Here is a 14,538-nt window from a genome sequence, read left to right as displayed (position 1 = left end):
TGAGACACTCTGAGTATTTAAATTTATTTTCTAATACACACTTTTTTTGTGTAACTTACCAGCCCAGTGCATTTTAAAGACCCTCCAAATTTCATATAATAATAGGAGAGCTAATTTTGATAGAGGAAATTTATCTAGCCTAAATTGGTTGAAAGAAGCCAACATAATAAAAATCTAGTTAAAGAAACTGAGTCTGAAAGAGGTTAGGCATTTTACCTGTTGTCATCTATGAATTCAGAAGGGATGTAAGAAATAAGATCTGGATATTCAGTGACTCAGCACTTTATTAGAACCACTATTCCCCATTTCTTGCCAAAAGGATAGTATCACCTACATACTATCATCATCCCGATTTTTTAAAGATTTATTTATTTATTTGAGAGAGAGAGAGCAAGCACATGGGGGGAGGGGCAGAGGGTGAAAGAGAGAGAATCCTGAAGCAGACTCCCAGCTGAGCGCGGAGCCCAACGCTGGGCTGGATCCCAGGACCCTGAGATCATCACCCGAGCCAAATCAAGAGTTGGCCACCCAACCGACTTTGCCACCCAGGTGCCCCTCATCATCCCTAGTTTACAGATGCAGAAACTGAGGCTCAGAGAGGTTAAGTACTTCCTCAAGGTCACAAAGCCAGTAAGTGGCATAGAATGTCCATATCAAAGAATCCATACTTTTTACCACTGTGTAATATTCTACCTGATGAGGGAGACCTGTGAGCCACACCTTCACCCAGCAGAGAAGTAAATTTAGGGGTGAATTCTGAGCACTTCAACCAGAACTCTTAAGAAATTGTTTCAGGACTTGATGCTAAGTAGCTGCTCCTGAAGGATATTTACAGTCATAAACATGGTAGCATTTGCATAATTTTGCTGCTAAATATATACAGGCCATTTAAAATATAACTGCCCCAGCTAGTATATTAGCACAGTATGCAGCAATGGGGAAAGAAAGAGCATCTTTGATAGATTTTATTTCTGAAAAATGAATGCAAGTACTATGGCAAAGAAAAATTTTTCAAAACGAGAGCGCCAGAAACAATTACTGAAGCACAAAATCAGAGCCCATTGTTTGCGCCTCTGCTGTTATTAGATACAGTTAATCGGTGTGTTTTAAGAGTTCAACCCCTAAAAGTCTACATTTTGAGTGCGGAGCCCTATAAAGCGCCAAACCAATTTCCGTTGCCCTTTCATACTATTAAACAGCAAATAAATCTTGAGAATGCTTTTTCTATGAAACTCTCAAGTGAAATTTTACATCTAAAATGTGAAGCTACAAAAACGCAGGAGGGGGACTAAGAAATCTGTAGCACAGCTTTCTTTTGGGCCCTGCTGGATTCAGGTGCTGTTCAGAAGAAATAGCCCGAATAACTGCAGGATGTTTGAAATCAGAGAGGAAAATTCTTTCTTTCCCATCTGTACTTAGGAAACCTCCAACAGTAGCTTTGGGGGGGGGGGGGGGGGGGGGGGGGGGCAGGGAGCATGATTTTATAACAACTCTGTTGACTTGAAAATGAAAAGTTAAAGATGAAGTAATTTCATCTTGGTCCTTGTATTTAGTCATGTGCCTTGATCTAACACATTTGACTTCTCTTGTCTTACAAAGACGTTTCCACAAAGCATCTAGTGATGACAAATTATATATAGACGATCTGGGAAAAAATCATGTGTATAGTAGAACATAGAGGATGGTGGGGCTCTTCTCCCAAGATGGCCATCGATTTGGGGGTTAAAGGAGCAGATTATAGCCACTTTGACTTTTTCAATATAGCAATTCTCATATCTGAGCTTCTAGAAAGAAAATGATCTCAAGTGAGAAGGTGGCTTTATCCAGATGGTTTTCCTTCAGCTGGGACCCCAAGAAGAGAATGCCCCACGTGGCTGTGAGGGAGTGCTGGGGGTGGGGGGGTGGACAGTGTGTGACAGATGACTCAGTGTGTAAGGCTCTGTCTTCCCTAGGTTATAAAATTCCTTCATTAAATAGCATCGTTATTTCTATTCATGGCACATAAAACAGCCCTTAAAAATTGTAAAAATCTAGGACATTTATGTTTTGCTACTTTCTATTTATAGTTTGGATCCTATAACGTAAAATATCTTTATTGAAATTCAAGAATGCTCATTGCAAAGTGACTAATAGCTCCCTTTCCAGATGTATAACAGATTCCTCCTAATGTAATGTTGTTTAAGACATGGTAAACTTGAACTGAGACCATATTTTTACATCATTCCACATCTACAATAGCTAAATTCCACAAATGAGTCAAGAGTCCACTGGGGAGAGCAAATTCTTGCCTTGCCTCGACACCTCTATCTGGTGAAAGAAAAGCCATATGAGATCACATCATAATTTCTAAGAATTCTCCAATTTAGAGAAGCCCCTCAGAAGAGGAAAGAAGCTTCTGTATACAGGAGGAAGCCTGCGTGCTACTGTTGTTCATCAAGTCACTTTCTTACTGGAGGAGGATTACATGTAATTCTGTTGGTAGCTTTGAGGGGTGGGATGCATCCTTGATTGAACAATCGACTGAATGAAAGTCTAAATTCAGATTTATGTCATTGAAAAATGTTCACAGTGACTGGCGGACCTTTGAAGATTTTCAAACAATGCTTTATCCTAAAATTAATGATTTTTTTTTTCCTTTTCTGAGTGTATAGTCAAAAGTGAGCCACATCAGAGGCCTCCTAAGTGGTTAGACTTGGGATCTTTCTAGAACAAGGTTTCTTAACTTCTGCACCTGTTGATATTTTGGGCCGGATAATTTATTGTTTGCCAGGCGGAGGGGCTCTCCTGTGCTTTGAAGTATGTTTAGTGGTGTCTCTAGCTTCTTCTCCACTAAGATGCCGGTAGCAACCTGCCCCCAACCCTGCCCTAGTCATGACAATCAAAATGTCTCCAGACATTGTCAAATGCACCCCCTGTGGTGGGGGGCAGATGCAAATGCTCCTGTTTGAGAAGCACCACTCTAGAGGAAATTTGGACTTTTTCTACTTAATGAAGTAGAGAAGTGAAAGAGTACCCCACACTCAAATAATATAAATTGTGACATTCTTAAAAGATGGATCTTGACAATCGTTACCCGAATTGTGCCCTTCACCTCTTGGTAAAGCAACTTCATTATTCTGAGAACTTGCTATTATTACCTTTGATTCAATCCATCTGTGATCAACCATTTATTGAGGGGCAGCAATGTGCAGTGTTTATGAACGTGAACTCCAAAGCCAGACTGCCTGGGTTCAAGTCCCAGTTCTAACACTTGCTAGCAGTGGAGACCTTTGACAAGTTACTGAATCTCTGCCTCAGTTCGCTTATCTGTAAAATAGGTATTATAATAATAACATCTACCTCATGGGCTGGAACAACTCATTACAATTAAGTGCCGTATGTTCCATATGGTAAGTAGTTGTGTGTTCCTACTTTGAGCAAAACACTCTACTACATGCTGCTAAACAGAGATCAGTACAGAGAGATGGCTAGGACCAGGATTGTACCTAAAGAAGCAAGGAGGCAAATTGTCAAGCGTACCCCCAGGAAGAACATAAAGCAGGTGGGGGCTGTGGAGAGGATAAAACTAAGTGTGAACAGAGAAGAGAATTAGCTGGGCTTAAAGATCCAAGGTAGAATGCTTAGAATATCAAAGCCCCTTTAAAATCCATTTCAGGAGAGCAGTCAGAGTGACATTTCTTCTTGGGTCCGGGAGGAAAAAAGACAAGCCAGGATTACGGCATCCTTTTAACTGCGCCTGAGCTATATGATTGATGACAGGGCTACCTAACCAGGTAGCGCTGACATTACTAGGTCATCCGTTTTGCTGCCTAACAGTGCCTGACTGGTTCAGCTCTTGTCTGAACTGCTTTCCCACGTAGCTCTAATTATGAATCAATAAATGTTTATTGAGCCCCTCTTAAGTGTTGAGCTGTGGGCTGGATGCTTTACAGCGTAAGAGAAACCTCGATGTGGTCCCCATGCACAAGGGATATAAACTGGGAAGACAGTCATAAAACATTAAAAGCATGATACAAACCTATAAGCAATGCCATGGTTAAGGACAGGAAGCTTCTAAACTAAAAATGCAGGCTAACAGCTGTTTCGTAGGAACAACCACAGCAGTAGGATTTCATTCATGGGTGAAGCCCAGGGATGCTCTTCTTGTCACCGTCTCCTAGCGAAGCAAAGAGAAGGGAGGACACCATGCCAGGTCACTAAGGGGGGGAAGTGTCCTTCCCTGAGGCTGGAGCTCCAGGGGGGAGATCTGTTCTCCACATCTCCACGTCCAGCTGGAAAGTCAGGACACGTTTTTTCTTGAAAACAATGAGGAACAATGATTGCACTAATAATACACTGTAGGTTGAAGAGGCTTCCGTGGACCAGCTGGAAACCCAACCACCATTTATTCCAAGTTCTAAACAATGAAAGTACAAGTAAACTTTTCAATTACAAGGCTGTCATAATCTGGGGACTGCTTGTACATAATTAATTCAAAAGAAGTGATACAGACAGTAATTGCTATGAATTCAGAAAAAAAAAGAGCCCTGTCCCGAACTTGCGCTGGTCTGGGAGCTTTCATGAGACTGTCGGAATGGACTACAATTCAAGGGATATACACAATGAAATCAAAGGATGTCATTTGGAAAGACAGACCGATCTCTATCCCAAATTTGCTGTATTTCTGCCATTCTGGTACTATACACATGGAACCTAGATATGATGCTCTGCTGGTCTCAGAAGTCAAATCACTGCTGATAAATTGAATTATTACTTCATGCCCGGGAATCTAGCTTTATGGTCAAGTAATATTCATGTGTCATTCCTTAGGCTGCCGGATTCAGGCAAGAGCTGACTGGTAAACATGATACTTAACCAACTGACAAATTTATGAAGATAGCTCTGCTCTTCCACAAGGGATAGTCTATCGGAAATACCGGTGGAATGAATGCCACAAGGTCTGTGTTACTTCAAACAAACCAGTTTCTTAAAAGGGAAAGCCATCATCTGTCACTAATTAGATGAAATTAAAATGCACCCCTGTATCTCCTTTGAATATTCACGAGGTGCTGTCAATCCAATGCCTTAGGTCTGAAGCCAGCAGCAAAGCCAGAGTAACCTAAATACTGTGCGATTCAGATAATCCCCTTCCCTTGCCTTCTTCAAAGAGAAGAGGAATAAATGTTTAGGGATGGGTTCTGCCTCCTTGAACTATAGCAAGAGCAGCTCAGTGTAGAGTCTGTGTGGTTACCACCCGGCCCGAAGATGGGGTTCCTCTCAGTAGCCCGATGGCCCAGGAGCTGGATAATCCTGGGTCCTCATGATGTCCAGGCCATGTTTTAGCCTCTCTTGGGACGGAGATTTACACTTGTCTTTACTTGAGTTTTCCAAGTTTTATTTTTCACGAATGAAGTGATTCAAAAATATTGCCAGGTCTAAGCATTAATTCAAACTTCCAAAAATTGTGGGTCTTCAAAAGTCTGTATTGCCCACTACACTCATGTAGGGCCAACTGGTATGAGTAGCAAATACTTCCTCTCCCTCCCCGGCCATCTTCAGAGCTGATGGGGTCTTAGAGACCATTGTGCTAATCGCTCACTTTAAAGGAGAAACAGACAGGAGATTTCCCAAAGGCCCAGTGTCTGGAGCTCCTCCAGCCGAATGATGTTTTCACTATCAAACTGTTTCAATATTTTCTCTGTCTTTGTAATAAAAACAATATGTCCCTAACTCCTCCAGTAAACCCAAATATCTAAGAAGACAAAATACAAAAGGACACGAGGGAGGCCAACTATAGGAAATGTCTTCCTTCTTTCTCCTGAGTCGGTATCTTTTGAGTTCACACTAAGGTTTTTCCAGATCAAAAGCAGGTGGGAGTGGAGAGCTTATTTCCATAGCTCGCATAGGACCACTCAAGAGACCATCTCTCCATCACCTCCGACACCATCTCTTGTTGGAAGGTAAATGACGCCCCTGGTCAGGTAGCTGGAACATGAATGAACGGCTATTCATACTGGTTTGTACCTGTACAAAATCCACGATGTCACTTCCAGAGCATGAATATGAAACATTACCCTCGGGGAAGAGAAAGAAAATGCAAAATAGGTGATTGCACAAGCCAGGGTGTAGGCTCATTCTGGGGAGTGAAGGTTCTCGTCTCCCGGGAAATGGAGCGCCTCTCCCCAGATGGTGAGTCACTATGTGAGGCAGGGAGCGCAAGATGGGGGGGTTTGCAGGTGAACTCGCTGTGTGTACTTGGGAGAGCCCCTGCCCGGCTAAACCTCCATGCCCTTCGCTGTAACAGGGGGATGGTAGTATGACCTCTCGATGGATCTGCTTAAATGAACATGGATGTGAACTGGGAAGTTCTATAAATAAGAGCAGTCCATGGCTCCATTCTGCAGGGCCATTGGATCTGGCTGTTGGGATCTGAGAGACTGTGTGTCCTTATGTCTGACTTGGGACTGTATTCTGGTCCCAGCCAGAATAGCCTACCTGGAAAGCAAGTTGTGAACTAGCTTTGAGGCTACCTGGAGAACTCCCAGGCCCATTTGCTGTGCTGGGCAGAATGCTGTTGGAACAGCAAGGCATGATTGTTCTCCTGGGAGCATGGAGCTGGGTGCGGCTGAGCTTAACATGACCCGTGGGGCCTGCCACGCCTTTTTTTTTTTTTTGCTTGTCAAGATCACTAACCCAGAATGGAAGGCAAACTGTGGGGCCTAAATAAGTTCCTTCCAACCAGAAAATTCTGTAATTCTAGAATCCTAAGTCTGGCCGCATTTCAGACATGGTATACTCTTGGAGTGTTGGGCGTAAGAAAATTGGCACCTCTATATAACAAGGGGTGCCAACCTTTGAAGGCCCCGGTTCCTCTGCGTGCCAGAAGTTCATTCAGCCTTTCACATAACCGATCTCCGCTCCTCATTCCCTGGCTTCCTGTGTTTGAACGTGTTGGACCTTTCTTACCTCTGGGACTTTGCACTTGCTCTTCCTCTGCCTCGTGCCTTCTTCTTCTGCCCGCTGTCTACCTGATTATTGGCTTCTCACCAACATCAAGGCTTTTACTCCAACAACGTCAGCTCAGTGAGGCCTTTACTGGCTGTCTGCACACACATGCACACGTACACACATCACACACAAAATGGTATAATTAAATACCTATTTCTATATAAGAGCATACACATATGTTTATATGCTTACATATATGTAATTCTCCACTTCCTTCGTTTGCTGTACCCTTCCCCTCACCCCCTGGAATGTAAGCTCCATGAGGGCAAGCCCTTCGCTTTATTCACCGCCACATCCCCAGCTCCTGGATCTGTGCCTGGCACACGGTCGATGCCAGAACAATATTTGTTGGACGGATGAAGCTCAGGGGAGGAAAGGAAGCCTTGCACATCCCTCATGACCCTCAGGTGACAGTGTACTTGGCCGTACACTTTCTCTCTCGTCCTCATTTCCACGCCTCTGTGGGAGGACAGCCCCGTGGGACAGGGAAGGCTGTTGTGATCCTCCTTGGACGGTTGAGGAAGCGGCAGCTTGGAGACATTCATGGCATAGGAGTGCAGCTTTGTCTCTCCCTGTGGCCGGCTGCGGGTCAGTTCGAGCCCCATGTGTCTGGAGAAGCTATCTTCTTGTCTCGGGTATGCATCTCAGACACAACGGCTTCGTTCATCCCTTACTTGGGTCAGAAGCCTTGGTGTCCTCTTGATTGCTGTCTCTCACGCTCCCCACTTGGACACCCAGAGAATGCTGTCCCTGACTCCAGCCCTCGTTCTCGAGCTCCCCTGGTGCCACGTGGGTGCGAGCCACCACCCCTCTTACCTGATCTGCGACCGTGGCCTCCTACCTGGTCTCCCTACCCTGTCCCTGCCCACCTCTGGAGCCAGAGAACAAATCTAGATTAATTCCTGCTCCAGAATTGTTGCTCCTATTAAATGTTCTTAGTCTAATTCCTCTGCCCTTGCCCTAGGACTCCCTTTAGAGCACTGTTCTCTCTTCTCCTCCCCCTTCTCCCTCTGCTAAATCCTATCCTTTTTGGCTTCATTCACATGTCTGCTTCTAGGAGGAGTTGCTCTTCCCCAGCTGACCCTCTGTGTCCATCATCCAGGGGCACCTGACCACTAGGAGTACATGCGCCTCCTAGAACCCAGCCAGCTGTGCCCAGCCCCCACCCCCCAGCCGGGTCATCCGAAGCCTGGGGTCAGCAAGAAAGACCGGTAGCATTTGCCCTCAGTGCCCATCACAGTGCTCACACACAAGTGATCGCTGAAGTTGTTGGCAGTCAAATGTTACATGAGTCCTTTCGGGGAACAGCATCAGTTACAAGCTAATATGTGAAGAACTATTTATTCCAAGAACACAGCATTCTCTCTTCACATCTCATCATGAACTTTCATTTTTTCAGTGCCTCAGTGAATTTATGAAGAAAGATTAGAAATAGCTTTTTTTCCCCGAATCCTTATAAATGGGGCTCCATTTTTTGCCTGTTTCTTTACAGACGTCATTGATGTGCTTATCTTCAGTAAAATGCAGACCATTCCAGGTGAACATCTTTGCTTTGGTCATTGTTTCTTTCTTGACTCGGGGAAAAGCTGGACTTTTCAGATCTAGGCAGTACAACCATACCGAGTAAGAATTGAAGGTCAGAGTATGTCTGTGAAGAAGAGTCAAGGGTCTTGTAATGGCCAACTTTTGAAAGGGTTACCTGAGCGGATGTTGAAGCTCTAAGAGATGATGAATTAGAATGTGACAGAGCGGAGGCTGGCTTTCCATGCTGAAGTCCTCCAAGGATGTGGGAATAACCGAGATGCTGGTAGGGCATTTGCAGATGAGTAATTCAGAATTCAGAAGATGGCAGATGCTGAGCGGCCGGACAGAACAATGGGCTGAAGCGGTAATAGGAAACATAGAACATACCCAGCCTTCCTTCTCCATGAGCAGAGGATGGGGGGGTGGGGGGGTTTGGGGTGGGGGGAGATAGCAGCCTTCAAGGTCAGTGTTATCAATGACATTTCTTTTTTTTTTAATTGTTTTATTGTTATGTTAGTCACCATACATTGAATCATTAGTTTTTGATGTAATGTTCCATGATTCATTGTTTGCGTATAACACCCAGTGCTCCATGCAGAACGTGCCCTCTTTAATACCCATCACCGGGCTAACCCATCCCCCCACCCCCCTCCCCTCTAAAACTCTGTTTGTTTTTCAGAGTCCATCGTCTCTCATGGTTTGTCTCCCCCTCCGATTTCCCCCCTTCATTCTTCCCCTCCTGCTATCTTCTTCATCTTTTTTTTTCCTTAACATATATCAATGACATTTCTTCATGACCCTTTGTATACAGTTTTTGTCTAAGGACTGAGAACACAAGGGTAAGTGCCAGACCTGGTCGCATGCGACCTTAGTGTGTAAGAAAAACATGGCACCTGCAGTTACTGCCCACGCCATCGGTGTCTCTTCAATAAATCTAGACGTTTCAGTGAGAAGTTAAATTGATTGGGAGTTTTCGGAGGAATGTTTTTAGTTATACAGTTCTTTAACCAATAGGTTAACATCAGGCAGAAATAGAAAATTCATTGCTCAGAGTCCTATTTGAAGCTTTACCACAAATTCAGATCATTTGAATTCCAATGTTCTGTTGAACTCTTCTGAAAACAGTGACTTTAATTACTTTGGGTTCCCCCCCCATACCAGGGAATCGGGGCATGAGCAAACAAGGGCATAGCCTAGCTGTAAGCCTGTTAGCTACTCGATTCTGGAAAATGCCTTTGGCACTGCCAAGACTAAGGGGGTTTAGTTCACTTAGATTTTCTCCCAGAAGCAAACAAACAAAAAGTGACTCTGAGAAAGGAATGATGATACTTCATTCACTGCCGTGTCCGCAGCAGCTTCTTCTGTGCCTAGCCACATGGTAAGTGCTTTAAAACGTTTGCTGATGACTTGTCGGCCATTTATGACGTGATCATACACGTATATTCCACTGGAGCGAAGCCCTGCACTCGGTGAGAGAGATGACAGGGAATGAGCAGGAGCCAGACAAAAAAAAAGAAAGAATCACAAAATAGCAGAACTGGAAATGAATTGATGGGCCCCCTGGAAGCACTCCCTGAAGGCCAGCCCCCCGAAACCGTCGGCATTACTGACTATCCCGCACCAGTGGGTTTCAGCGTTGGTAACTGGTTTGGAAGGCAAGTGCCGCCCCGCCCCAGGGCTGATCACAGCAGCTCGGCCGAGTAGTTTCCCTCAGCTCCCTGACACTTCTGGATTTTTTTTTTTTAAGATTTTTTTTATTTATTTATTTGAGAGCGAGAATGAGAGAGAGAGAGAGAGAGCATGAGAGGGGGAGGGTCAGAGGGAGAAGCAGACTCCCCGCCGAGCAGGGAGCCCGATGCGGGACTCGATCCCGGGACTCCAGGATCATGACCTGAGCCGAAGGCAGTCGCTTAAGCAACTGAGCCACCCAGGCGCCCTTCTTCTGGATATTTAAAAACATATCCTTAGGGATTCATTATAGAATTACCAGTCTCCTAGTTGTTAACGGCGCGGACTTGTTTTTTAATAGCCATTAATTTACTTAGATATTCAATGATAAGGACTTAATTTGGGTTTAATGAGGCCTTGGTCAGCACAGAGACAAGTCCCTGGTCAAAAAATGTTGAAGGTGAAAACTTGAATCCAAAAGTTGGATAAGTGGAGTTACTGGATAAACATATTCCCCACAAATGCAGACTCTTTCCTTCCCTGCACTCTGAAGACAGCAGACCATGCATCACAGGCGGACGCGGGCTTACCAGGAAAGCTGGTTGTAGCAGAAGGAATTCAAATACTGGAATCAGCACTTTCCCTGGATTGGACTTGAATTTTTTATTAATATTATGCTTGGGCCCCAAGAAGATGCATTCAGCCGGGCTGACTTATGGCACTAAATGACTAGTTAACCATACATACTAATCACGTAAATATGGTTTATGGAATGATACAAAATGGCTTATGAAATCACTTTTAAACCATCTTTTCAACAGTAATTAGACCAGTTCTGAAATACCTTAAGCCAAGCAATATTGGCAAGAATTGGCTGAAGCACCTTTAATACTCTGCTGGTTATCATACAGGATTGCCACTGCAACAAAAGACAGGGTCGTATTTAATTTCTCGTCTTCCGCTGCATTTCTCTTTTTTCCTTTTCACATTAAAACGTACTTCATAACATTTCATCATGGGAGAAGGCTGCATAAATTTCCAGTTGCTGTAATTTAGTGAAACCATAAAATTGTTTCCAGATTACCGACCATGAAATGGAAAGACAATCTTATTTATGAATTTATAAATCAGATAATCTCCCTCAAATGAATCCTGAAACCAGAAATACTTTGATGATTAAATAGGAGGGGAAAAGATTTCTCATTACCATGTGTCAAAAGAATTGTATTTTTATCAAGTGGTTTTGGCCGAGGCAGTGGACCATACGTGTATGATCACGTGCCCCGGTCACGTGCCGGCCGTGCTGTTCCCTGGACAGTGGGGGAGAGTTGGCCCCCCTCGGCCGTCAGGCTCAAGTGTTCTGAACTCTCAAGGCTCTGACAAATCATGTCTCCTTCCTGGTGGCCCCACCAGTGACATAGCCCAAAGGAGGTCACACAGGGAGTGTTCACAACCGTCCTCAGAGAGAGAAAGGGAGAACCAAGTGTGTGTGTGTAGGACCGAGTATAGGGCTTCGCTCCAGAGCATTCGAACTCTTATCCCAGGCAGTTCTGTGATTATGTCAACATCATGTCTGATGAGGAAGGAAGAGTGGAGGGAGATTTGGGTGTCGTGTTTGTCTGCATCCTAAAACCACTGTCCGGAGAAGCCCAGTGAGAAGCCAAGTACCCATTGAGCTGAGGACAAAGCCAAAGGCATGTATGAAGCCCTATGGACGCCCATATGGAGAGGACCCATGGTGATGAGTCAGTTTCGAGAGCAGTGTTCTGACCCTGGAATGATTCAGGTGGTTTGCTTGGTTTTTAATGCTGCTGCCCTCCTTTGTTAAACTGGGTCATGAAAGCTGTTGACCAGAGTGATCAGAAAGACCACTGACTGAGCCCTAATTAAGGTTGCACCTCGTGCCAGTGTTGGAATCCCTTCTGCCCTTTCCTCCTGTCGGATTCTCATTGGTTCTCTATAGTTGTAGATTTACCTAGTTCTTAACATTGCTGTCATCTGTGTCTGGTTAGGTTGTCACCGTGCCTTCCTATCCCACACTCCAGCTTCACAGACTCCTTTAAGCCATTTCCTAACCAAAGCTGCCTAGACTCTAAAAATGTCATGCCACTTAAAGAAGGAAGGGATGAAGGGAGGGAGGGAGGGATCCTTTGCATTTGCCTAGGATTGAATAAGAGCAGTGAACTAGTACCGTCTCAAGGGCCTCCAAATGCCCCTCCACTCAGGGTCATGAGCTCGACTCCTGCATTACCGGGGGAAGAACGGGGGCACTGGACAACTTCCTTCTGGTGCTCAGCAGATCTGCAGGGGTGTCATTCGTTTCCCAAGAGCCCATTTGTCTAAGTCTGTGTCTCCCACGTGGCAGGCAGCATGATCGACCACCACCATCTTTTCTTTTGCCCCTTGGGTCTCATAAACTTGGGATTTCCATTGGAAGTTTCCTAACCTGATTTCTTGATTAGAATTTCTTACTAAGTTCTCTGTTTGGCACATGCACTGTCTTACGGCAGAGAGGAGGCCAAAAGCACAGGTAAGACTCAAAACACTGTGCAGCTCAGAAGTTTAGCCTTTACTACTCTTCCTGGAAACAACTGGAAAGTCACTCCATGGAATTTCCACTCTATTTGCAATTTCTTCTCCCCCGACCAGTAGAACAGAGAGATCATACTATTTATTTAGCACATCAGTTGAATATTTTTTCGCTACTGTGTTCACAACCTGTAACTATTCAGACTGCATGACTTACAAACAAGAAACTCAGGATTGTGTCAGACCATCCATTTTAAACTAACGAAAATGAATGGAATTGTGAAGTCAGAAACTCATATGGCACTGAGGGTTATACTCGCAAGGCCAAAAGTTTGTGTACAGACAAAATTACCCTTGAGAAGTCTGAGACACAGATACGTCATCTCTCAAGTAAGTCCAACTTAACCAATTTTTTTTTTTTTCTAGTGAAAGAACAGACTGCCATGATTTTTTCCATGGGGTACCAGATAAAGAGGTTGGCTTGTTTTTAAAAGCCACGATGTCTGGATATACTCTCTGTAGTACAGGAATCACCGTTGCTAACACTCCCAGGGGCCTGTGGGGTGGGGACTCGCGGTGAAGAGTGGGGTCACTTCTCTGTCTGGAGCCGACCCCTGCCGTGACACCTGCTGAGGGGATACACTGGCAGGCGAGGTCCCCCCCCCCCGCCATTCAAACTGTTCTCCGCTCTCTCCCTTGTCTTGTTCTAAACTACCACATAAGTGTACTTGAATTCACATGCAGTGACATCTGTGCTGACCACTCACCCTCGGTCAGGAGAGTCACTATGTTGTGGTGGCGTTTTTATCACGTGATGAAAATAACGGGCATAGTTCTGCGGAACTGCCATTGTCCAGGGCACAGAAATGTGAGCCTATTTGAAAAGCCAAACTAATTGTGCTGTAGCCTCAGAGAGCCCTGAACAGAGAGGCGCAGTATCTAATTGGGGGGATTTTTTCCCTTGTGTCTTGAGATGGTCAAGTTGTCAGGGATATTTGTCTTCCTGCTGGATCCTGTGAAAGCCCCCAGGTTAAGGTTCCTACGACGTTCGATTGAGCATCTCCTTCCCCCAAGTCAGACAGTGATTCCAGTCCTGTTTTCCCTTCGGAGACACCCATTTGCATCGCTCTTGGGCTGTGAAACAGTTAGCACTCCACACTCGGCAAACATCTCCATCACTGACACCAAAACCAGGCGGCAGCCTCCCTGCCAACAAGGACAGCTTGGAAGTCTGGGCCACTGGGCCACAGCTGGCCTAGCCTAGGACACTGGTGCCAGAGAGAAAATTGCGAGAGCAGGGCAGAAAGTCACAGAAACACTCCAGGCAAACAGAGTCCTTTCCGAAAGAGGCACTTTTCAGTTTCCCAGGAGGCCTGTGCTCGCTCGTCTGTCTGGTGTTTTTTTTTCTTTTTTTTTTTTTTCAGGGAGATCATTGGGTTAATATTAAACTCTGATCATCGAATCTTGAACCCAGCAGAGTTTGTAGGCTCTTCACGTTCCGCGAGCCAGGATGGGGTGAACTTTGGCAGCCTACCGGGTGGTGCATTTTATAACCCTCAGGTGATCATTCACCTAGACAAACGAGTCTGAAAGTCAATATAGCTTTAACAAACCATTCTCTTGTTTTACAGAGAGAGGATGCAAGCCATGGAGAAACAGATTGCCAGTTTAACTGGCCTTGTTCAGTCGGCGCTTTTTAAAGGGCCCATTACAAGTAATAGCAAAGATGCGTCTAGGTAAAAAGAAGAAAGCAAACCAATGAAAAATAATTCAATCTGTTTCTCTTTAATCATGACGATAATCCATTCATTCAAATCCGTTCTTCTTGTA

At 44.8% G+C, this 14,538-nt stretch overlaps 1 protein-coding gene across 10 annotated transcripts in view; it reads left to right on the top strand.

Annotated features, from left to right (window-relative positions):
• Positions 1-14,538, top strand: part of KIAA1217 (KIAA1217 ortholog) — a 287,017-nt gene that overhangs the window by 224,847 nt on the left and 47,632 nt on the right. For 6 of the 10 annotated variants that reach the window (XM_035029503.1, XM_035029501.1, XM_035029500.1 and 3 more), the window contains one exon: positions 14,340-14,444. The exons of the other annotated variants lie outside the window; for them this stretch is intronic. In XM_035029503.1, the coding sequence (XP_034885394.1) occupies positions 14,340-14,444 (105 nt within the window). The remainder of the gene's footprint in view (positions 1-14,339; positions 14,445-14,538) is intronic. 10 annotated transcript variants of the gene reach the window in all.

Source organism: Mirounga leonina, unplaced genomic scaffold (assembly GCF_011800145.1).
Source record: "Mirounga leonina isolate KUSES-001 unplaced genomic scaffold, KU_Mleo_1.0 Mir_242, whole genome shotgun sequence".
NCBI lineage: Eukaryota > Metazoa > Chordata > Mammalia > Carnivora > Phocidae > Mirounga > Mirounga leonina.
This window is presented reverse-complemented; position numbering and strand designations above follow the sequence as displayed.